Source organism: Pristis pectinata, chromosome 14 (assembly GCF_009764475.1).
Source record: "Pristis pectinata isolate sPriPec2 chromosome 14, sPriPec2.1.pri, whole genome shotgun sequence".
Lineage (NCBI taxonomy): Eukaryota > Metazoa > Chordata > Chondrichthyes > Rhinopristiformes > Pristidae > Pristis > Pristis pectinata.
Genome location: NC_067418.1, coordinates 38,778,344 through 38,804,541, shown reverse-complemented (window position 1 = coordinate 38,804,541; position 26,198 = coordinate 38,778,344). Strand labels below are relative to the sequence as shown.

At 38.5% G+C, this 26,198-nt stretch overlaps 1 protein-coding gene across 5 annotated transcripts in view; it reads right to left on the bottom strand.

Moving 5' to 3' along the window:
* Positions 1–687: 687 nt before the first annotated feature.
* The window catches only part of LOC127577702 (triokinase/FMN cyclase-like), a 42,771-nt gene continuing 17,260 nt past the window's right edge, over positions 688–26,198 (bottom strand). For 4 of the 5 annotated variants that reach the window (XM_052029156.1, XM_052029153.1, XM_052029152.1 and 1 more), the window contains 13 exons: positions 25,159–25,237; positions 24,066–24,155; positions 21,857–21,891; positions 20,941–21,025; positions 19,855–19,944; positions 17,882–17,998; positions 16,328–16,447; positions 13,167–13,304; positions 10,983–11,089; positions 8,793–8,896; positions 6,145–6,178; positions 3,976–4,065; positions 688–963 (listed from right to left, as the gene is read on the bottom strand). In XM_052029156.1, the coding sequence (XP_051885116.1) occupies positions 790–963; positions 3,976–4,065; positions 6,145–6,178; positions 8,793–8,896; positions 10,983–11,089; positions 13,167–13,304; positions 16,328–16,447; positions 17,882–17,998; positions 19,855–19,944; positions 20,941–21,025; positions 21,857–21,891; positions 24,066–24,155; positions 25,159–25,237 (1,263 nt within the window). In that variant the 3' untranslated portion in view covers positions 688–789. Of the gene's footprint in view, positions 964–3,975; positions 4,066–6,144; positions 6,179–8,792; positions 8,897–10,969; positions 11,090–13,166; positions 13,305–16,327; positions 16,448–17,881; positions 17,999–19,854; positions 19,945–20,940; positions 21,026–21,856; positions 21,892–24,065; positions 24,156–25,158; positions 25,238–26,198 lie in introns of those variants that run through there. The other variant, XR_007957427.1, reaches the window with a different exon arrangement.

Genomic DNA, 26,198 nt, shown 5'->3' with positions numbered 1-26,198 from the left:
GTGAGTTTCGATGTATGTGACTAATAAAGATATCTTATCGAACATATCATGAAGCAACCATGAACTCGAGCACTCAGGAAACGTGAAAGGCGGCACCCCACAACAATCACCATCCATTTGCCAAATCCATTACAAATTTGTCTTTTCAAGAGTAGTCACTATCTTTGGTAATGACTAATGTAGGGAAAATGTGTATACTGGTAGATGTCAGGTGCAATTCAGAAATCAGCAACGATGACAGTGCCCACTGACCAAGAGGATGCACACTAGGTAATTATGGGTGCAAAGTATATAAAGTATGTACTTATTGGTCAATGTAAGGCAACAGTAAAAATCAGTGGATATAGGGGCTATAATGATCAATGGGTTTGGACACAATGGGTGCTAACTGGCACGTATGTTCTTTACATAAATATATTGCTGTATATTTCATACTTGACGTCCTGTGCATACACGAGATGTTGCAAGTGTTGAGTGCATAATAGTAAGACTGAAGAGTAATAGATGATATCATAACCTGTAGCATATGCAGTGAAGATGAGTAGGTATCAGTAGGTGCAAAGTAGACAGAGTAGCCATCTGTGGATATGGGCTGTAAAGTGGATGCTAATAATTGTAGAAAAATAAATCATTGAACAAATACACTGACTTAATGTACAAATAGACCAATTTCAAACATCCCATGTATTGTAATATAGAGTATTTAATCATAATAATGAAGCAATGAAACTAGAAATCTCAAGCAGAAAATTTACATTTACATTTACTTCACGTCCCTAAAAAAAAACCTCATTCTTGTGCTTTTGGAATGGACTGTTCAAGAGCTGTCAAGATGGCTTTCAAAATGGCAGCAAAGGCCACGGCACCCGGGTCAGGTCGGGTGAGCTGAGCTGAAGAGATATAACTTGCCCGTCCTGCCTTTGCCTTCATATTTTTGGTGGATTCTGCAGCTGCTTCAGCTTTCTGGAAACAGAAGAAAATGAAAAGACAAAGGTCCTCATTCTACAAAGTAGTCTCAAACTACACTACTCAACCTAGTCTTGGGATCAGTAAAACTGGCCTGCATCAGGTCACACTCAGAAGATCTTGCAGTCCATGCATCGTGTACTGTGTTAATCTTTGGTCTGTCAACTTACATTCAAGTAATTACAAGCCATCCCCGGGTTACAACCGCATGACTTATGGACACCCGTACATATGAATGAGCTCCCATAATATTATTAAATTCAAGAGAGAGTTTCCTCTCTCTCTCCACTTTTAGTAATTGTTCTTTCTGATCAGTCTTGTGTTGTTGATGCCATTCATTATAATACTGTGGAAGTATGGTTACCATATTGAGTAATTTTTGTGTATTTTCCAACTTATGGACAAAATCAATTCAAGGACATCTGTAAAAACAGAACCTGCTCTTTACCCAGAGATAGATTATTCTAACTGTGTCAGATATATGAACATCAGGGATCATTATATTATTCCACCATTGAGCAAAGCAACGAGATTCAAAGTACAAAATGAAGTTACAATAGAAAACTATTATTATATCCTTTCAGGGCATGTGGTAGGTGTACATCAATATTAATACAATGCTAATTACTGAAAGGTATTTATGCATTAGAGAGGAGAGGGAGAGAGAAAGAAAGAGAAAGAGACAGGGAGAAAGAGAAAAACTCCATTATTTAACCTTCTGATGGTGGAAATTTAGTCCAAATAATCATCTTTTTCATTTTGCCCCAGACAGTGTCAGCAGACCAGTCAAATGTGGAGAATGTTAATTGCTCCACAATGGTCAAAAAATTAAATTCTAAATTGGGGCAAATTTTGAAGGCATTAGACAGGAACTTGCATAGGTAGATTGGGATAGGCTGTTTGCAGGTAAAGGGATTTCTGGCAAGTGGGGGGCTTTTAAAAGTGAGATAGGGAGAGTTCAGAGACAGCATTTTCCTGGTAGAGTGAAGGGCAAGGCTGGTAGGATTAGGGAACTCTAGTTTACAAGGGATATTGAGGCTCTGGTCTGAAGAAAGGAAGCATATGTAAGATATAGGGAGCTGAGATCAATCGAATATCTCGAGTATAAGAGATGTGTGAGTACACTTAAGAGGGGAATCAGGAGGGCAAAAAGTGGACATGAGATAGCTTTGGCAGTTAATGTAAAGGAGAAGCCTCAGAGATTCTACAAGTATTTTAAGAGCAAAAGCGCAACTAGAGAGGTCCCCTTAAGGAATAATGTGGTTGTCTATGTGTGGAGCCACAAAAAATGGGCGAGGTGTTAAATGAATATTTCTCATCTGTATTTACCTTGGAGGTGGTGATGGAGGGTCAGGAATTAAGGGAAATGAATAGTGGAGTATTGGAACTTTTCCACATTAGAAAAGAGGAGGTGCTGGCAGTCTTAAGGCACATTAAGGTGGATAAATCCCCAGGGCCTGATCAATTGCATCCAAGGACATTGTGGGGAGCTAGGGAAGAAATATTAGAGATATTTGCACCTTTAGCCACAGGTGAGGTACTGGATGACTGGAAGGTTGCTAATGCTGTGCCTTTACTTAAGAAGTGCTGCAAGGAAAACCAAGAAACTACAGGCCAGTGAGACTAACCTCAGTGGTGGGGAAGTTACTGGATGGGGTTCTGAGGGACTGGATCTACCAACATTTTGGAAAGAGGACTGATTAGGAATAGCCAGCATGGCTCTATGCACAGGAAATCAAGTCTCACGAATGAGAGTTTTTTTTTTGAATAGTTGATAAAGAGGATTGATGAGGGTATGGTGGTAGATGTTGTCCACATGTTCTTAAGCAAGGCCTTTAACAAGGTCCTGCACGGTTGGCTGGTCTGGAAGGTTAGATCACATGGGATCTATGGTGAGCTAGCCAAATGGATACAAAATTGGCTTAGTGGAAGGAGTCAGAGAGTTGTTATTCAGATTAGAGGCCTGTGACCAGTGATGTGCCGCAAGGATCGGTGCTGGGTCCACCGTTATTTGTCATCCATGTTAATGATTTGGATAACAATGTTATTAACATGGCTATTAAGTTTGTGGATTACACCAAAATTGGTGGTGTAGTTGACAGTGAAGAAGGTTATCTAAGAGTACAACAAGACCTAGATGAACTGGGAAAGTGGACCAAGGAGTAACAGATGGAATTTAACTCAGCTCAGTGTGCGGTATTGTATTTTGGTCAGTTACATAGTTCCCTGAAAGTGTCGACACAGGTAGACAAGGTGGTGCAGAAATCCTTTGGCACACTTGACTTCATCAGTCAGAGCACCGAGTACAGAAGTTGGGATGTCATGTTACAACTGTACAAGTCATCAATGAGACCACATTTGGAGAATTGTGTGCAGTGCTCATCACCCAGTTATAGGAAGGATGTCATTAATCTGGAAAGGGTGCAGAAAATATTCACAAGGATGTTACCAGGACTGGAGGGCTTGAGTTAGAAGGTGAGGCTGGGATGTTTTCTCCTGGACCATAGGAGATTGAGGGGTGACCTTATAAAAGTATATAAAATCATGAGAGCTATAGATAAGGTGGATGGTCACAGTCTTTCCCCCGCCATACCCCGCACCCCCAGAGTAGGGGAGTCTAAAATGAGAGGGTATAGATTTAAGGTGAGAGGGGAACGATTTAAAAGGGACACGAGGGGCAACTTTTGCCAAACAGAGTGTGGTAAGTAGATAGAATGAGCTGCCAGAGGAAGTGGTTGAGTTAGGTACAATAACAACATTTAAAAGACATTTGGACAAGTAATGGATAGAAAATGCTGAGAGGCAAACGGGACCAGCTCAGATAGACATTTTGGTCGGCTTGAACCAGTTGGGCCTAAGGGCCTGTTTCCGTGCTGTATGACTCTATGAAATCCAAACAAGTCCTCATGTGACATGCATGCGCAGATTCTCCAGCAGGTGGACTCGATAATGGTCAGAACAAAAGCTGCAACTTCCCTAACAAGTACGAGAGAACAGGTTGTCCCTTACCTGCACAGCCTCAGCTAAGACTTGCAGTACATTGCCACCTTCATCTGTCATATTGCGTAGTTCCTCTGCAGCAGCACACATTGGGTCAAGCTGGCATAGAGGCAAAAAGAAGCATCATTTGGAATTCAAGCTAAAAAAACTAAGCCCATGTGCAGCCAACTCTCCAAGGTTTGGTATGGCCTTTTCCATTCTTTTCTTTAAACACCTATGTAAACAATGAAGTACTGGTTAAAGTGGAACGTTTCTGCTATTTTGGTTCAGATGTAACCAACTCAAAAAACCTTGAGAGAACTGAATGCACATATAGTCAGCCTTCACCTTCAGCAAATCTGTTCCACCTGTCTGGAGCATCAAATGACTCACTGAGAGAACTAAGGTATCAGTAGCACTTTATGACTGTGAAACATTCAAAATAAGAATGCTGACTGAACAGCTTTCATCTTTGTTGTCATTGGTAAATCTTTGATCCAACTTGGGACCAGCACATCACCAGCAACCAAATATATGCTCGACACCCAATGGCCTACTGATCATGCAGAAAATCTTACACGCTGGTATGATGATTTTGGTTGGGGAACGTTGGACAAGTACCTTAAAACTGCACACTCGAGGTTTTGCTCCAGGGGCAAATAAAGGACCAACTTCGGCACTGAAATCTCAAAGCTTTGCTTGACTTACAAAGCAAAACAAAGGCTGCAGAAGCTTAACATTCTCCCTTGATGATTAGAATCAACTCTCTGATGAGCATCTAGTTTCGAGGAGCAGAATGTAAGTTGGTACAGTGAATGCTGCGAATCACAAGAGAACACAAGTTTTGTAGACAAACTAGAAAGAAGGCTGTGCCTTTTCCTTTTTGCAAATAGATGCATATTCACTGTGGGAAAGCCAGCCACTTTTGGCTTAGGCTCTTCCCTCACACCAGAGCTTGGTGACCCTTGTGTCATGAACCATCATTTGCCAAGATGTTGATAGCCATCACCCTAGCCTTGAAGAAGTGTACAGAAAATTAACAATGTAAATCAATCCTGAAACCCAAACTCAGCTCCTCTCAATAATTCAACCTTAATTTCAGGGACATGTTTCAATTTCGGAAGAACCCATAATCACTGCTTGCCAATAGTACCTTTAACAGAAGAAAACATTCCAAGGTGCTTGACACAAGTACAATCAGACAGAAACTGCCACTAAGTTAAAGAATGAAATTAGGAAAGGCAACTTAGCTGAAGAGGTAGATTTTAAGGAGGTTATTGAAAGGAAGACCCAGGGACTGCAAAACAGGGCCTTATATGGCTTAAGGAAATGTCATCCATACAAGTTGAAGGAAATAGGGGGATGGATGGATGGATGGATGAAGGGCTGGAGGAAGCTGCATATTTGAAAGATGAGCTTACGTGGGCATTTGATCACAAAAATCATTTTAAAAGCAAAATGTGATCTTAAAATGCACATTGTGACACTGCCTTCAATTGCAACCCAGACCTTATGGCTTTATAAACTTCAGAATCCACAAGAAATAAAAGAGAATGTTTTAAAAAATCCTTATAATACATTAAATCCTCTTGGCTGCTTTAGTTGCATTGAATATCACTTCATACATACTCTGCCTGGGTTTCTGCACTAAAGGCATGTCAAACACAGGGAGTTGTACATCAAGTATCAGCTGGAAAGGAACCTGTATCACCATGCATTTCCTTGGCAGCCAGACTGAGTGAATCCCAAATTCCACACCATACAGGGCTTGGAGTTTTCCAGGTCTGCACAACTAGGTACAGGCAACCCCCATTACAGAATTCACAAATCACAACCCAGAAATTTGAGATAGATAATAAAATTTGATCTCATGGAATTTGTGTGAAAAATAGGAAGTCAACACAATTATCTTTCAACTCGTGTTTCTTGATGTATGCGCAAATAATATGGCTTCGCATTACGGAAAATCGAGATATGGACCACTTTCTAGGAATGCAATCCTTCCGTTGTGATTGCTTGTACTACAGTCAGTGATTCATCTGACAACTAAGCCACTTGCACTAAGTGGCACAACATCCCTCTACGATCAATGTAAGACCAACGGTCTAGATTAAATATCCTTATAGTCTCCTGTAATATCTATTTCTCTCAGCACTTCCCTTTAATTCATGCTGTTCAAGTATAAATGGCAAAACTCACCATGGTTCTATCTCCTAGCTCTGCACCTCCATACCTGTGCAGAAATAACAATATTAGCCATTTTTGACAACTATTAGAGTCATATCAGCAATCTAGAAAGAGGAATCAAGACAGAAAACATTTAAAACCAAGCAAAACACAGTAACAATTCAACACTGCAAGAAATCCTAGAGTCTTTGAATCAGAGCTGTTTGCTGAATACTAAGATTGAAAAAGTGTTACATTTGTGTAGATGTTAAATTGCTGCAGAGGAAATCTTGCTTTTCATATTCAGACCTCAAGACCTCATGAACTTTTTCCAGCATTTCTGCTTTGGGTGCTAATGACAATTCTGGTGCAAACTGCGTTGAAAAACACACCCTTTATGAAAGTGTTATTTATTCAAATGCATTTCTTTTCCACTGAATGCAAAGTCTGCCATGAAACAATTCAATCAAGCACTATATTAAAATGTAAATAAGAAATAATGCTTGAAAAAAATATTCTGATATATTTATGTGTTGTAACAAATGTCTTAATACAGTAATACAGTTAGCACCGGATATCCTAAAATAAAGCATTTAACCAGAGAAATAATGGAAAAGCGAGCACTCTACAATCCAACACTATGTGATTCAGTTTTGATTTTACCTGGAATAGATCATCTCATAATTATTGCAAGGTGAGATTATGTCAGGTGACATTGCACCCTGTACTTCCATCCACAATCCACATTAGCGCCTCTGACCTCTCCCACAGTGTGGAGCTTTATGACAATCACAGAAAAGCCTCAGCAGAATACTAATCTCTTTTTGCTTTTTTCAGTGTTAAAGGGACATTCAGTGACACTGGGAGACCTAACTGCAGATTACTCAAGCCACATTCTACAGAGTGTGGTACAACTAACACTGAGTGCTTTTTTTCAGAAGCGGGCTGCTGAGATATTCATTCAATGAATGCTGGCAGCACTTGACTACTGGACATGCTGTGTTGACCATGGCTGGCCACTCAAGGTCGATCCAGGACCTCGAGGAAGGAGACATGGACATGCATTCACTCCAACTGGGATACATCATCAGCTGTTGCTAGACCAGCAGATAAATGCAGTTAAAGATGTCTATTCAGCTGATAATATTCCATTGTGTTGAAATAATACCAGTTTTTGCCTTGAATACTCTTTCCATAAGCTCTTCCCATATACTGTTTATCCCTTGTGAAGATCAGCCTAAAATTGCCTTTTTATAGGTTACAGCTTCTGTTGCTTAATAGTTCAATATTCTATTGGTTTTGTTGATTGGTGATAGCTGCTCTAACCTGGAGGAAACCTTAAGTTTGGAATCCTAAAACTCTATTAACTTCATCCTCAGCTGCATCAGCAATATTCATGAACTATTTGCATTACTTTAAATTAGTCCATATTATATTTCATCTGTCTTTCACCATACAACATGTATTTTGGATTACTTTGTATTTTTCCTGTACTCTTACTGGAATCAAATGCTTTTGCTAGTTTGAATCACCTGTAAAATTACCTAATTTGAGTAAGTTACTGAATGAAAGTTATGATTAAGTTAAACATAATATTGATCCAATCGCAACATCTGGGCAAAGTTATTAAGGACTGCCCTCCTCTGCCACAATACTGAAATTCCATGAACCAGCACCCATTGTTAAACAAATATATTTTTCAAGGTATTGTGAAGATTTAGTCTGAATCTCCACAGTTTTCAGTTTGAGTTCTTACCAAAAGAACCTTACCAGATGCTCTTACGAAATTTAAGTACACTATGTTAGAAGATTTTTCATCAATTGGGTTGTAATTTCCTGCAGAAGAAATGAAGATAGCTCACACAGACGGCATTCTGATTGGTTGCATCACAGCTTGGTATGAAAGCTCCAATGCACAGGAATGCGAGAGGCTACAGAGAGCGGTGGACTCAGCCAGTTCCATCACAGGTACAGTTCTTGCCTCCCCATCTATAAGAGGCAATGTCTCAGGAAGGCATCATCCATCATCAGGGACCTCCACCATCTGGGCTATGCCTTCTTCTTGATGCTGCCATCAGGCAGGAGGGACAGGAGCCCGAAGACCCAGTCCTCAAGGTTCAACAACAGCTTCGTCCCCACTGCCATCAGGTTCTTGAAATGACATGAAAAATCTGAACACCACCTTGGACTTTTTTTTTCCCCACTCTCTTAATCTTGCACTAATGCCGTTGTTTATTTTAAGTTACATATAATTTATGTTGTTTTAAGTTAATGTAAACTTATGTTTGTCTTCATCTTGTAATGTACTGTGCTGCTGCTGCTGCAAAAAGCTAATTTTCATGGCATTCATACTCTGTGTATATACGTATGTCCATGACAATAATAAACTTGAATTTGAGAACCAATTATTTTACTCCATTCACGATTTGAGGTATTTACTAATCCTAATTTACTCAGTCATTGATTATTTTACAGGCTATTAAGCTATGACTAAAGGTCTTCAATTATCTGCAGATTTTTAACATTATATAAATTCCTCAGCTGCTATGTTGTTCACCAGTGTGTATTTACGTCCTCATAAGAACCATCAACATTTCACAGATATTCTCTTTACTCACTTTTCATATGCCCCTTTCACAGATATTTTTCTTGAGCCCAAGTAAATCTCTGCACAAACTAACCTCTTCAGTGCTCCAATCCCAGAATCCAATGCTGCTGACCAGGCAGAGGGATTGTTGTTACTTTTTAGATTTGGTGCTGCTGCAATCAAGGAAATACTGTACAGCTGCAACAGAAAGGGCAGCACATTAGAGATGAAATTCCAAATCAATATTAGAATACTGAAAATCTCAACTCGTTCTTACTGAGTGGAACAAAATACCCTTTTTAATTGGGTGAAATTCACAGTCAATTCATCAGAAAATGTTAATTTTCAGAATCACTGGAAAAAGATGTGCAGATTCTCAATATCCAGAACTCAACTCCAATAACAAGTTTTAATCATTACATTCCTCTGACCTTTAGTTCTCAAATGTATCCAGCATATGCCCATTATTGATCATTCATCCAGTGGAAGGCCTGCCAACTTCAGGGGCTTCTACAGGTCACATATCTATCCATTTCCAGCAGTCCAGTGTCAAGAAGTCCTAACGTTCTAGGTTGTTCAACATGAAGCTGCTTCCTTCCTACTGGGAGTTCACCCTGCAGAGGAAGGGTTGGTCCTAATCCCAGAAGATCAGCCACATATGTGAAGGCATAAGGAAAGTTGTCTGTACTTGATTGGGAGAATGCATTGAAAAATATGAAGGTGGACAGGCCATGGTTAGCATTCAAAGAAAAAATGCATGCTGTAGAAAAAAAAATTTACCTTTAAGGAATCAGAAAAAATAGGAAACGTGATTTATCCGTGGCCTACAAAGAAATTAAAGGCAGTGTAAAAACCAAGGAAGAAACTTATAAAGTTGCCAGAAACAGCAATAGGTCTGAGGATAAGGAACATTTAGAAGTCAGCAGAGAAGGATCATAAACTTGATTAAAAAAATGCAAGATACAAGAACAGACTGGCAAGAAATAAAAACAGACTATGAGAGCATTTATAAATACGAGTGTGGGTCCTTACAGAAAGAGACAGGAGAATTTAAAATGGCAATAAGGAAATATCAGAGGAATTAAATAATTACTTTGCATCTGTATTCATGGAAGAAAACACACAAAAACTACCATATATAATAGAGGATAAACAGTCTACCAAGAATGAAAAATGGATGGAACAAAATATTAGTCACAAAGTTGTACTAGAAAAGTCAGTGAGCTTGAAAGCTGAACAATCCCAAGAATATAATGATTTACATGTTCAGCATTTTGAAAGAAGTGGATTTAGAAACAGTGAATAGTCTGATTATCATCATCCAAACTTCTATAGATTCTGGAATTGTTCCTGTAAATTGGAAGGTAGCCAATCAGTCTCCCCTATTTAAGAAAGGAGGAAGAAGACATGAAACTACTGACTTGTTGTCAAAATGTCAGTAGGAGACAAAATGCTTGAATCTATAATGAAGGATGTACTAAACAGAACATCTTGAAAAGAATAAAATGATTGAGCAGAACCAACATGGACTTATGAAAGGAAAATCATGTTCGATTAATTTGCTGGAGTTCTTTGAGGATGTTACTCATAAAAGAAAATCAGAAAATGTGGCGTATTTGGGATTTTCAGAAGGTTGTGCACAGGATATTGGTCAACGAGGTTAAAGTGCACAGAAATGGAAATTGTGCAGCGACAGGGATTGAGAATTGGTTATCAGACTGAAAACAAACAATGGGAATAAACAGATCAAATATAATTTTGCCACCTTGCAATTCACAAGGGCAGCAAACCAATGGCAATGCCAATGTCTCCAGATGCCCTGCAATCAAAAAGTCTTGCTAACTCAAATATATTTAGTATTCCTATGCTGTAAACTAAAGCAAAACTCTGAAAATTCTGCTTAGTATCAAGTGAACACCATCAACAAGTTAACTTCTGAAAGCCTAAATATCGTAGAAGGGAAACCACAATAGTAAATTTTTTTCTGCAGGAAGAATACATTGCAGCAGTAAAAACTATGATGTCGATGATGTCATGTCTAGATTTCAAGATAAGTAAGGCTGCAATATGGTCGTAATATGTGCATAATTTAAAATGAATAAATGTACATACTTTTCATCATTACACACTTTAAACTGCTAAAAGTTTGGCTGTTACCTGATATAATGACTGCAGACAAATCTAACCAATCACTGTGCTTTTAGCTTAACTTAAAGTCATTTTTTGCTACTTCATCTTTTTCCTTTATCTGCTGGTTGGAAATAGAATTACCATTTAGACTTACTGCTCCTGAAGATCCACCCATTTGGTCTCGAATCACTCTGCCTAGACACAAAAGGAGCTGATGACCATTGCCGGGAACTGCATCTGATGTTAGCAAGTCCTTAATGGCTGAAAGTAATAAATATTCTCAGATACTGACTTAGAAATTCTCTTAAGTGGCACAATGTATTGTGCACTAAAAAATTAATTCAAGATACTCATATCCATGATGAGATGAGGCACAGAAGAACCCAGAACTCTGCAGTGATGTCAAGAAGCATCCAAAGCACACTTTGATGTCAGTTGTACAAAATCCCATTGTTTACACATGACCACCTGTTGGTACAGACCACTCACGTAGTTTTAGGATTTCAAAAGATAGGTGAACAAATGCACAAATGAAAAGCTTTCAGTCTGATTTGGTTCACAACAGAGAGTCAAACATACAAATCCTTCTCTTGCAGATCCATAAGATTTTTATTTACTCACTCTTCATTTCCAATTCCAATCCCCAAACTCACTAGAGTCAGAATCAGGTTTATTATCACTGACATATGTCCTGACCATCTATGTGCAAAGCCCAATCTATTGTTCATGACATCCTGAGCCTCAAACTTAGAAGAATATTGCTCAAGTGGGCCATGTTCAATGTTGTTTTGCCCACCATTTCCTTGCCACCACTGCTCACTAAATATACTATTTGAGGTGCAGAATCATTTTTAGATCACTGATGTTTATTAACAAGGTTTCAGCTTTTTAACATAAGCAGATTTAAATTGCGTTTCTTATAATAAGATAAATATATTCCATATCCTCATGGCAGTGCATTCAGACATGGCTTATCTTCATTGATATTTACCACTCAATCCATTTAATCTCCCTTTATCATTGATCCAAATCATAATTAGATTGTCCTTTTGATTGTCCCAGAGGAAACCCATGCAATCCCAGGGAGAACATACAACATCTACACAGAAGTCAGCATTGAACCCGGGTTGCTGGAGCTGAGGCCACCCTCTAGGATCTTCCTCAGGTCTAAACATGGCCAATTTTTGTTCTTTATCATGTGTTCTACATTTAAGACCAAATCATTCATATTACAACATGAATGGGATTACTAAATCCTTTTGGCCCACAGTGGTAACAGCTATCTGGTCACAAAAACACAGTCATCCATTGCATTTTGTCACTGAACCAATTTCAAATCCAATCTGACACCCTGCCTTATATCACACAGGGATTTACTTCTCTTAAACAAGCCTGCCCTGTAGGACATTGTCAAAAATATTGCTAAAATCCATGCAGCTACATCAAATGCAATGGCCTCATTAATCTTTCTTGTTACCTCCTTAAAAGAATTCAATCAAGTCAGAGTGCAAGAACCTCCCCTTAACAAATCCAAACTGATTAATCTTTCCAAATGAAGGTTTATACTGTCACTCAGAATCAATTCCAATAATTTCTCCACCACTTGCAACTGCTTTGATGATCCCCTTTTTAAACAATGCCACATCCATAGTCTTACAATCCCCTGAAACTACTTCTGCAGCCTGGGAGGATTAAAAAGTGATGGTTGGAGCCTCCATAATTTCCTCCCTTGTTTCTTAATTCATCCAGGCCTGGTGATTTATCATTTTTCAAAGATGCAAAACAACTTCTTCTTTAGTATGTTTATCTCAATCAATATTTCAGAATTTCCCTCCTTAAGTAAAATTTCAGTGTTGTCTTCTTTTGTGAAGCTAGCTAACTACAAAGTACACCATAAGATCCATAAGAACCCACATTTTCTGCCTCACACACAAGTGACCTTCTGGAACAGCTCACAGTACAGGCGGTAGTTACTCTTTAAGAAATATAATTGTTACTCTTCATTCTCATGGTAACTTAAAAAATTATGCATTTTCCAATGTTCACGTGATATCAATTCAATTAGATGACAGAAACAACACAAGGTCCCTTATTGTAGCTCTGAAGGAGGGACTGAATGAAATTATGTACAATTATCTTTCTGAATGAGTCAATGAGAGCATCATTCCTAAATTGAGAAATATCTTCCTAAATTGTCTGTTAGTCTGGTTTAAATTTAGTTGATGGTACAAATTATTGATGTTTTAGTCATTCAATCACTAACCATTCAACTAGTACTAACAATTTTGATCAATATTTATCCCCAAATTCCCAAAGTTACAACTTTTCAGGAACTGACCACGAGCTGCTCTTGCATGAGTACTGCCACAGTCACCATCTCCTGCTTCCCGATCCAGTTCATTCAGTTCCTCTTCCATTTGAAGCAAAGTGGTGGAAACTATATCCAGGACTGAACGCACCTTATCGACAAAAGGACCTGTAAAGCAGTTTAAATTAAATGCTTCACGAACATTCATTAACTGACAGCACCACACCTTCATGGAATGCATCTCAGCTAACAACACACTGAAAAATGTAATGACCAATTTTTAAGTCATCTACATTTGAGCTCAAAGTCTGACGGACCTGCTCAGCATTTCTCACATTTTTTTATTTTTACTACAGATTTCCACCTACTACAGTACTTAGCTTCAGTACAGTGCATCATCTGCATCATTGTGTGTCTAATGTATCTTTGTGAATAAAAGAAAGAATGTCAGGAAGGTTATGGTGAGAGGTCCTCATCAACTGTGAGCAAATGGTGCTGAAGCTCCAGGCCAACAGGAAGAGGCTGGGGTGGGGGGTGGGGGGTAGGGGGCGGGGGGTTAGACATATTGGGACAAAGGCTAGAGATCTAGAATGAGGAACATTTTCATATCTATACTTCAGTCCAGCTGTGCCAAGGCTGACTTCATCCTTGATGGCTCCTGGAGGTCAACAGACCACTAATCAACAATGTAACGAAGATGGAAGAACTTTCTCTGTTAAACATTTGAATCACACAGTGCCCCCCTCCCCAGTACCCAGAGGTCATTCTGTCAGCTTGAACATCCCCCTACCTCAGTATTACTGAGTGCATCACACATCAATAAGGGTCCAACTACATTGTTGATATCCAGCAGGCTGTTTAACAGGGAAACAGGATACTTCTTGGACATAAACAGTTATACTTTTCTTTAGTGTCATCACAGGGCATAATGCAAGCTAGTGTGAGCACCATTGTGCATTTAACTCACAAACTGTAGATTATTTTGGAGCAACCATTCTCTACTCTAAAAACTGGGAGAAAGCAAAATAACGTCAAATGCACTGGCATTAGACACTTCAGACCTGTGGATGCTGTTCATCGTTAAGAAAGCAAATAGGGACTTATTGAAAATGTTATTGATGAGAAGTTCAAGCTGTCATCAAGACTGATTTCAGTCTGCTTGGAATGGTGCAACCATTAGGAATAGATTTTAAAAAGCTGGCAGGATTGTGAGGATCTATGCTCAAAGATCAGTGCAGAGCCTCATAATCTGACCACCAAAGGTCTGAAAAAGAGGAAATGACAACTCACTATCAGTCTTGGGCAGTATTTGTCTTTGGACAAGTGATAGGAAGGGCATCAAGAGCAAATGTGCAAAATAAAGCAAAAGAACCCTGGGGTAATAAAAAAAAAGGTACATCACAGTTAATAAAGATATATTACTCTGAATTCTTATCTTTTGATCTCAAGAAGAAACTTGAATAGGTATCTGGGAAAAATCAAAGCCCTCATATTAAGTGTTGTCCAAGGGTACTTGATTTTCCACTTTTATTTCCTTCCTGAATTGTGGTAGTAAGCTGATGTTATATAGATTCTTTTGCAATGTTGAACCACATGCTACAGTTTTTAAAAGTCTGAAGCAATGAAATTGAGCTTAGTAGCACCCACTGATTTTTACTACAGGAAACCTTTAGGGAGTAAAATGGTATCAGCAGTGCACATGCACAGATGAGTATGCAATGTAGATTTGAAAGCTGCAACTGTGGAGCTCAAAACTCCAGCTGATGGTTTCTCGTCACAACTGAACGCAAGTTAAATATCAGAAAGAAGCCTCACTCACATTACCTCCCAACCCAACATTTAAAGTTATTATAAATAAAAGGCTGCTAACCTGAAAGTACTCCCATAAATTCTCTCCTTTTTGATTCTGTCCTTTACCCAGTCTTCTTGCCAAGTGAACAAGTTATCCTGACCCCAATGAGCACTTATTTTGTGCAACAACCTTTTGAAAATCCAGTGGTTCTCCCTTACCTACCCTTCCAGTTACATGCTCAAAAAAACTCTATTAGATGTAACAAAAATGATTTTCCCTTCATAAAACCATTTGCCAAATCACACTTCATTTTTTTTAAAAATACCCTTGTACCATGTCTTTAATGATGGACTCCAGCAGTTTGTCAGCAACAGATGTCAGGCTAACTGTTCCTATACCTCTCTATTTTCCCTTATCTTCATTTCTTACATAATGGTATTACACTGGCTACTTTCCAAAGTTCTAGAAACCAGACAATTTTGGAAGGATCCATGGAATTTTGGATGAAACTAGGGCTGTTTAGCAATCAAGTGTATAAAAACATTGCACCGCATGAAACAATTTTGAATCCAAATTTGCCTCAACATGCTTCACAGAAGAGAAGATTTCATGGTGGAACAATCTTTTGGATAATTCTTAAAGTGCAGTCACTATTCTTTTGAAGAAAGTTCCTCTAAGTAGAATATGATAAATTGGTGGATAATCTGTGATAGTGTAAGTATTAGTCAAGGGAGGAATATAAACCAGGACCCCAGGAGATATCCTCATTCTTCTTCGCATCTTTTACATTGATTGGATATGCATATCATGTTTAATTTACCATTTACTGAGAAGGTACATTCTCAACACTAGAACAGCCTCAGGATTGCCTTTTTCAAACACAAATTATATGCTCAAAACAGCAAGTATCTGACTCAAAGGGGAAAGTAATAAACTAATCTGATGCTTCCGAAGTAAAAATCCACTCACTACTGAAATGGGCCTCTTATGTAATTTGCTTCACATTATTTGAGCAAATAAGTGTCCAATAGTGACAGTTATTTATGTTATCACAGAGGAAACACAACTCACATGTATTAAAGACTGTCAAAGCCCAGGCACACATCAATGATATCTTGAAAATGTTACTTTCTGCAGTAACCCTGTGTTACTTAATTTAAATGACACAAAATAATTATAGTATTTCTTTGTTTTACTCCTGTTCTCCTACTGTGTAATCATTCTTTCTCTCTTTCCAATTATTCCAGCTCGCTCTAATTTTACTCATTCTTTCTCTTCCACTGACTCTATTATCTTTGTTATCTATATTTTTTTTAGTCATTTCTGACTCTGTTGAATATTGTACTGTCTCTCCAGGATCACGTTCACATGCCACATAAACAACATGAGCAGCATCTACCTGACCCAGGAGGTATATTTGTGTTCTCAGGTTCCAGATGAGGGATATTCAAAGTCTTGGACCTTTGTGCCAAACTGCTCTTCGATGCATTAGGCCAGCCAGGAGCTGAAGTGTGTGAATCTGTTGAAACAGAATTGTGTAGAATCCTGCTGTTTAAAAGATCTACAAAGATGCAATAGAATGTATTATCCAATGAACTCCAAAAAATGCATGACAATCAGGTAACACAAAATTAGTCTGTTAAAAAATGGACCCCAATTCCTCTACAATGTCTTCATAAATGCAGTTCCTACAGGAATAAACCATACAGAGCAAAAGGATTCTATGTCTCATTCCTGGTCTCTGCTTTGGCTAATCTTTTTCAAGAGTATAATGGAAGTGTCACAAAAACTGTCTGAACCCACTGCCTCTTTGCTTTTGGAAGTAAGCAAGTAGAGATTATGAGTGATAGAGAAGAATCAGGCTGCCAATGGTGCAATGCTCCTTCCCTTACAGTTGAATGACACTCTTGGTTCAAAATGAAGAATACCCTTGTGGATGCTGTTCCAGACCATTCAGTTAACTACGTGCCTTAATGAAAAGAGCAACAAGAGACATTTTGGAAGAATAAAGACTATAAATCTTAAGTAATATTTATAATCGCTATAAATTATAAAGACTTCAAACAAACTTGGTTCAGCTGCACTCTACAGTAGGGCCTGAAACAATAAAGATGTGAGGATTAATAAAAGGAGAGGAATGTGATAAGCTTTTAAAAAGGTACAATATTCATGATCAGAGGTCTTTGAAAGCTCTTGGGCATTTGTGAGAATGAACAACTATTAACGTTGCCTTCTAAAACACAGCTATGACATCTCTGATCAATAGAGAGACAACTTAGTGGTTTTCCACCATATCTTCTGCAGACAGCAGTCTAATCAACTGTTCACTGACAAGTAGCAATGATAGACAGAGGCTAGTGCACAGGACACATACTTTCATTTCTTAATCCCAAAACAGATAGTATGAATGACAGTACCCACAATTAATCCAGTTGCCAATGCTGTTGCATCAAGTGCACAATTTGGAAGTAAGTGTTCAGAACAGGAACTTAAGAAAGGAAATACTTCAACATAGCAGACATAGAATAATAACAAGAGTCTCGAGAAAGAAGATGGTGCTCCAAAATCAGAAGCAGGGATATTCCAAAGTTCTAAATTGTGTTGGAGAAAATGTGTGATGCAGGTAAATTAGGCTGGACATAGATATTCTAAGATTGAATCTTTGCTGCAACTCTTCAGGTGCTGGACCACCAAACATAAGCAAAGTAACCCATCCCCAGGATATAAGACAAGCTTATTGTCCTTTTGAGCATTGGAGACATGCTCCAAAAAATGACTGTAGAACAGCTTCCCTCGAATTTCAGCTACAGAACATATAAATTAGTATTCTGCGAGAGAAGGGTTTGGCAGAATTAACTTGCCTTTACCTGATGTCTACACTACCTATAATAATCTAGCAAGAGGGTTTGGAATGCAAAATGTAAAAGGGGAGATGTCACCCAAAAGCACTCACCCAGGAATTGCAGTTGTTCAGGATCAACACGCATCAGTGTTAGAGAAGTTCCTCCCATTTCCAATGCTGTCATAAAGGACCCAATATAAGCCCTTTCAATAATGACCTCCTTACTCTCTGAAAAAAATACCCAAAAAAAAACAAATGTTATTATAATTCTGCAAAAATAAATGTTTAAAGACTCGTCTTGATAAAAGACCTCCATCTGGCACAGAATTTGACAAGTTTGTTTAAAATTACAAAGCATACATTTATACCATAAAATAAAGATAGCAGAGAACAAAAATAAATTAGTGGTAGGGATGTACTTTTATGAACTTGTTACCCATTGCTTCAATTCTGAAGACTTTGATAGTGCAGGAGGTTAGCACATGTCCCTTTTCTTCTTAGGACTGGATTTGAATCAAAGGTGGCACAAACCAGAGGGACATAAAAAAAAACACTAGAGACTGCAGATGCTAGAATCTGGATCAACACACAAAACACTAGAGGAACTCAGCAGATCAGGCAGCATCTACGGAGGGAAATGGATGGTCAACATTTCAGGTCGAGACTCTTCATCTAGATGAAAATTAGTTGAATATGCTAACCTACTGTCTCTCCTACATCATATTTTATTTGGGGAGATAGGCTGATAGAAACATAGGAACAATGGTGGACCATTCTGCCACAAGCTTGTTCTGTTGTTCAATAATAACATATCTGATTAGTACCTCAACCCTATTACTCATGTTTGTTCACATCCTGAGAAATCAATGCCCAATAAAAATTAAGCAAACTTGGTCCACAGACTTTGTGGAATAAAATGTTGATTTCTACTTTTTACGTAAAATAATGCTTCTTGACTGCTAATTGGCCTCTCTCTCATTTTAAGATAATGCACTGTTGTTCTGAAGTCCATTACTGAGGAAATTGTTTCTCTGTGGCTACCCTAATAACTCTGTTGTTCATATGCAATCTGGCTAACATGGTATCACAGCTATGTGGTTGACTCCTAACTGCCCACTGAAAGAGCCCAATAAGCTGTTCAGTTGTCACCACTGTCTTCTCAAGAATAATAAGGATGAAAAATAAATGATTTGCAAGAGACGGCCACATCTGAGGAATACAAAAAATGTCCTAATGTTAAAATCCTGATTAGATCACACCACATCCTTCCAGATTGAATGGAATGCAAATCAAGTGCTCAGTTATAACATCAAGCTCTGGTGTTGTTTTGGTGAATCTGCATTATACCCTCACCAAAGTCAAAACATAAGTCCTGAGGTTCTGAATGCAGGTGGGATATAATTAGGTTCTGCACAACTGATGCATTTCTTGAGCACTTTTGAATGCCAATCTCCTTGAGAAAAAGCCTACACCATTAGATTTTTTTTAAAAAGTACTTTTTGTACACATTCAAAAATTTTAAATGATTCATGCATATTAACACCTGAAACCATTTCCTCCATAGGTCCTAGAAACACCACTAAAACAGATATTTGATTTCTACAATCCAAAGTGGATACTTCAACATAACTTTCCCATTTCTGAGTTCTATTCTTCTTGAAAGGATCACCATTTTCTTTGCATTTTATGGCATGTTATTTGTGTTGCTACTTTTAATGTTTTCTGAATGAGCACAACCATACATCACCTCACATTTATATGCCAATTCTTCAAGTTTATTAATGTTATCGTATATTTTCTTAGTCTTAATCAGAATTAATCAAGCAAACAATTTAATGTCATCTGCAAATTTTAAAACTGCACTTCCATTTTCGAAGTAATTAATATAAGTAGTGAACAACAGTGGTACCAATATCAGATCGAACAGCACTTGCCACTGTGCACCAGTCTGAACAGCTACTTTTATAACAGTCAGTGTTTTCCCTTTGATGCCCATATCGCTAATCATCATTCTTTTTGTTCTTTGTGTTCACTTGTTTTAATCTTAGTCATGAGCTTCAGATGAAAATCCTTGGTGAACTTACCCAGATACTTAATTGCAGAATTGGCCACAATATTCAATTCCAGGCAGGACAACCCTCCAAGGTTGTTCACAATCAGCACAATATGATCTCCTGGAGGTGCAGAAGAAAATGAAATTCAGTAAAAAGAAAGCATACCAACAAGTTCAGCTGAAATTTGTGAAGTGACTAAAGGCTATTGAAACCCCTTATAATCCAGATAGGAACATCAACTTTAAAGCAATCAGCATCCCATGGCTGAGGCCGTAACACCAAACTTTTGAATTGAGTCATTAACTCAGTACTTTGTCTTAACTCTTAACCAAAAATAAAAATGGTAAAGCTTGTTTATATTCTCTAAACTATTACCACAGACCATGTCAATGATTGGCTTGAGTGCTTCAGAAGAGCAACAATCTGTTCCAGTAACACAAAAGATATTCAAATATGCATGCAAGGTCAACCTATAACACAAAATCAGATCAATGTGTGGACATCGAAATTGCTTTGTAATCATGCCTATCGGCCTCTACAATCTTGCTAGTGAACATTCTCTCTCTTTAGGTATTCAAAATCATATTTTTAAGAATGTGATAAAAGTATTTGGAAATGAAATGACTCTGGTCTCTGATTATCTATCCACCAAGGAAATATTTGTATATTGTGCACAATGGTTCCCTAGTTTCTCCCTTAGGGGGACATCTGTACACTGACCAGTGCCTTTCCTTTTCCTCAGACTTGTATCTGTAACCCCCTAATATATCTTAAACACCTTCTTTACTATTACATTTTATATTTTGAATTAAAGTGTGGTGATACTCTCAATACAAATATTTTGTGTGGAATTTGTCTGAATTTATGATGCATCAACTCAAAACCAATGCTTTGAAATTGTAACACTTAACACAGAGGATAATTAGGCTGTGAGATATTCCCCAGAAACTTCTTACAAGTTACCATTTTTTCTGGGTTCAGATGATGCTTCTTAGTGACTTCCACACTTTTCAATAGTGATGAACATGTGAAAAATCATAGTTAGTTTGATGCACAATGTATCAAGGGCTAGCACAGATTAGCTCTTCCTTCACACAGAACTGGAGGAGTATTTACCTGCTTGCAAACTCAGATGAGATTCATTGGAGGGATTTAGCATGTGATCAATTAATTTTTGTATAACTTCATCAGCTGATACCATCTGCAGGAAGAAATAACAGATAACAAGTGATTATCTGAACAATCAGGGGAATTGAGTGAGGAGTCATCAACAATACAGAAACAAGATGATAATGGCTTTACTTTGAAATGGACAAGTGAAGGGTAACGATAACATTGGAAAAAAAAACAAACCGATCTGCATATAGCAAAGCCCTTCAAATAACACTGCAATAACATTAATTGATTTTACTGGATTAACGATCTTGGTTAAAAGATTAATCTTGGTTGAACAAGCAGAAAAAAATCTTCAAAACAGTGCCATGGGCTGTTTAGGGGGCATTGGTCTAACATACCATCCAAAGAATATGATCTCTGGCAATGACAACTCTCTTGGCACTGCACTAAAGCATCAACCTTGATTTTGTCCTTATGTTTCAAGAGCATTTTAATCTTACAACCTTCTGATTCAAAGTGCACTCCTTAAGTTACATTTGCCTATTAGTAGTATATTAGCAGTTCCATAGATTAAATAAAGTCTTATGATTTTAGGAAATCTTTCTGATACTAACCCTAACTTCAAAATACTAACCCTTGTACAAAGGAAGGAACATGGGGCAATTCCCAGCAGTTATATCACTCAAGACCTATTTAAAAGCAGATATGCACTGGCACAGATCCAAGTCATCTGCTTATGATTTTGGTGAGATGCTTTTATATAATGCAGGCAGTGCAATGCACAGTTTTGTCTCTGTTATAATAAGTAAGCAAAAGTATTTTACAATGATCATTTCACATTTTATTTCCTTTACACTGAACCTCAGAAATTAGGCTTCCCTCCCTGACTGTATCTCACTGTATAAAGCTCTCTTACCTTTATCCGCTCAATGCCAGCTTCTCCATGGATACCTAAGAATGAAAGTGGTCTCAGAATAATAGTTGTAACTATTTGTGCATTTCTATTCTCTCAATAAAACATTGAGCTTTGTTACACAGGGTTGCATGATGTTCATTCACCTTCTGATACCTCACTCAAAACAGCAATCTTTATATGCCTAAAAATAAGTGCTCTATTAAAGCACAAGGGCAGAATCTCAGCCAAGCCCATCTTGTTCCATCCACTGTCTGCAGCAATGCACTTTCCAGTGAGAGTTAACATTGGATAAAAGTTGATAGTTTTTCTTCCAATATTGAGCCCAATAGTAGAGACGAATGGAAGAATCCATAGATTCTCCAATCCAGCACAAGAATGGAAATCCAGTATCCTGATCCATAAAACATAGCAAAAAAATATTGTTCTACATTGACTCACTCAGCAAAAAAAGTTACTGGTTGTCATTGCGAAACCAGTCAAACACACAATCTAATTCATTCTTAGAATAACTGAATCTATACATCTCAGAGTAGAACTTTGTAGAAGATGCCACAAACAAGCAATTGAATTGGTTGTCCATTACACAATGCCTAACTATTTAATTCCATTACCATTAATGCACTAAAGAAAGTCTAGTCCTTAAATCTTTCCTCTTTGTGCTTAATCACATACCTGTATGGGATTAAAAGCTACAATTATGCCAGCCTCTTTTCAGCTCTCCTAATCATAGTTTTCAGCTATCCATCCTGTTGGTAGCTCCAGTAGTTTATCACTTTATGATTAACAGTTTTGGTATGAGCCATATCATGCTTTCCCTGTGCTATCCTGCAGAAAGTAATGGCATGAAGGGCAAAAAGGATTGTACACAGTAAAGATAGATTACTGAAAGAGAAATTATATTTAACAAATCCGTTAGATTCTTTTGCAGTTGTAATTAGCAGAATAGAGGGCAAAACAATTGATGTGGACCTTCAGAAGATCTTTAGTAAGGTACCACTTGAAAGATCAGAAAGCAAAACTAGACTGCATGGTATGATATACGTATATACACACACACACACACACAAAAATTGGTGATTGATTAATGGACAAAAAAACCAAGACTAAAAATAAAGGAAACAGTTTTGCTTTGGGAGGCTTTGACCAACAATGTGCCACAGGGAATGATGCTGGGGCCCAGCAGTTCACAGATTTCGAGAAAGGGAATGAAGATAATATTTCCAACTGTGTTGATGATACAAAGCTCAGTGGCCATCTGGGCTGCAAAGAAAATGCAGAAAGGCTGCAGGAGGATATAAACAGGCTAAGTGAATGAACAAGGGCATGGAGAATGAATGATTTGTAGAAAAATGTGAGATCATCTGCTTTTGCTGAATAAATAGGAAACAGTTGATGTTGGTACCCAGAGGCATTTGGTTTTCCTTGGGAAAAGTTAACATGCAGATGCAGCATGCAGTTATGAAGTCCAACATTATGTTGACCTGTCTTATAACAGAATTTGCATACAAAGGCAGTGACTTCCACCTTCAATCACTTGGAGCATTTGTGAGATTGGATCTTGATAATTGTGCACTGGTCTGGTCTCTCTACCCATGGAAGGATATTCTTGTGATAATTCCTGGAATGAAAGGTTTATCGTTTGAGGAGAGATTAAGCAGACTGGCCTTATAGTCTCTAGAAGAATGAGAGATGATCTTATTGAAGGGTGCAAATTTCTTGAGGGGCTTGAGAGGAAAGATGTGATTTTAATGTTTCCCTTGCTGGAGCAGAAACAGAAGTCACAATCTCAAATAAAGAGTTGGTCATTCAGGAGAGGGGAGGAGGAGAAATTCTTTTCACTCAGAGGATGGTGAATCTATTGGATTTTCTGTCCAAGAGGACCATAGAGACTCAGTCACTGGCTGTATTCAAAAAAAGAGATCACTGGGTTTTTAAGGTATGAAGGGAATCAAGGGATATGGAGATTAGTGCATGAAAGTGGTGTTGAGGTGAAAGGTCATCTATGATCTAATAGAATAGTGAAGTAGTATCAAGTAATGAATGATCTACTCATGTTACTTTTTTTTTACATTGACTTCCTGAGTCCTCCTCCAAACCTAGTGTCCTAGGAAGAAGACACCTTTTTGTAACCATGTTGAGTTAAGTTTACTGTATTACAATACGTGACTAATTAGTAATACTAAACTTTGTTCTACGAACAACCTCTTACCCAGTCCAAGTTCCAATTCATCTGCATCCAAATAGAAGGTTGGTCCAGATCCAGGAACACTACAAGGTGACAAACAGATTCCCATTGTACCTAAGAAGGAGAATACAGAAAACAAAACAACAAACGTAGTCAAGAGGATATGCACATGATTCTGCTTTCAATGGATCCACATCACATGGACATATATTCAAGCTGAAGTTAAGCAATAGCAGCTCTTACAGCCCCAAAACTCATTACATCTTTTAAAGAGTAAGAGATATGGAGGAATTGAGGATTATAGGGAATAGGCATGTAAATAGATTTCAAACCAAAGACTGGATTGGTCATAATCTTATTGAATGGTGGAACAGATAAAAGAATCTTTATGGCCTACTCTAGCTCTTAATTTGTCAGATTAATCTGTCTCCAATACATACAAGGTCCAAGTCTGTAATTAGACCCAAGAGGTAACTAAGCGTCATGAGGCTGACAGTGCACAAGTAGAAAACATGATTTATGACTGCCCCCTATTTTGCCTTGGATGAATAGCATCCTTGGCAGATATTCATCTGTGGCCTGCATCCTTCCACACCTACCATCCCTGAATTGGATCTGGATTCAAAGTCAGGACACCAACATTGGTGAAATAAGGGGTAAATAGCAATCTTCCTATTTCCATATGAATACGTAAGTGACAGGTAGATTAATTCCATGTTCATTCCTTGGATGCCCTTCATTTGAAGCAAATTTACTGCCACTCACTTTAGATGCACAATAATATTGTCTACATTGAATCTGCTCTATAGTTCTGTTCTGCAAAAATGCATATCTCACCAATCTGACTGGCAGGTGATTCAATCCAACTGTTTTCTTAGTGTACCTCAAACTTCAGCAAATCTCACAAAAATTGCTTCCTACGCTGTGCACTGTGTAAGCATCGTTAGAAGTAGTAGTGAAATTTTTAAAAATGCATATGCAGGAAGTCTTAAGTAAAAGCAGAAAATACTGTAAATACTCAGAAGTCAAGCAGCATCTGCAGAGATGGGTCATTCTGATGAAGGGTCATCAACCTGAAAAGTTAACAATTTCTACAACCTGCTTCATTTCCACTTACCTAATTTACTTAAAGTGGTGTTCAGTTTCTCTAAAATTTCATTCAATGACTTCCCCATTTCAGACATGGCCCCAGCTATCTGTCAACAGCAAAGATAGGTTAATTAAAAATAAAGGAAGGGCCACCATCTAAATACCTAAAGATTTTGTTTCTTTTTCCTTCTTTCCTGAAAATATTTGGTTTCCTGCTGGAGAAAAAACTTTCAAAAGTTCCATCAATACATCTCTCAGAGTCGCTACTTTAATTTATGATCACAGGCAATCACAAAGGACATTAGTTCATCCTTGATTCACCAACCAACTACTACCACATTTGAAGACTATTGCATTCTTTCACAAGGAAGTATCTGATTATTAAGGTATTGTAGCGACTCACTGCACTGGCATCGAACCGGCTCCCGACATCGTTGGAGGCCCCCATCCAAGATGGTGCGGGGCCCTCCTTCTTCCCCAGTGTTGGGCTGGGAAAGCCCGCGTGCGGGAAGGTCAGGTGACATGCGCATGACGTCAGCGCGCCAACTGTAGCACGGGAACTGCTCGGCTATTAAAGGCGCACCGCGTCCCAGTCAACATTCGACCTTCGATTTCGAAACCAGCGACTCTGTGTCTTCATTTGGTAGTGTGTAGCTAGCCACTACACTGGTGACCCTGACGGGCCCAAACGTTTTTGGACCCACGATGTCTGCACAGCAAGAGGTACAGGCAGTAGCCCTTAAAATGCCCACCTTCTGGACCCTCCGGCCCAGTGTCTGGTTTGACCAGGCCGAGGTCCTGTTCCAGGTTCGCCAGATCACCAGGGACGACACCAAGTACTATTACGTGGTGGGCACCCTCGACCAAGACACTGCCGCCCAAGTCGAGGATTTCATCCAGGCGCCCCCGGAGGAGAAGTACAATAAGTTCAAGACCCTCCTCCTCGAGACTGTCGGCCTTCCCCGACGCAAGCAAGCCTCCCGTCTCCTCCACCTCGATGGGTTGGGCGACAGGCCTCCCTCCACGCTCATGAATGAGATGTTGGCCCTGGCAGACGGGCATAAGCCC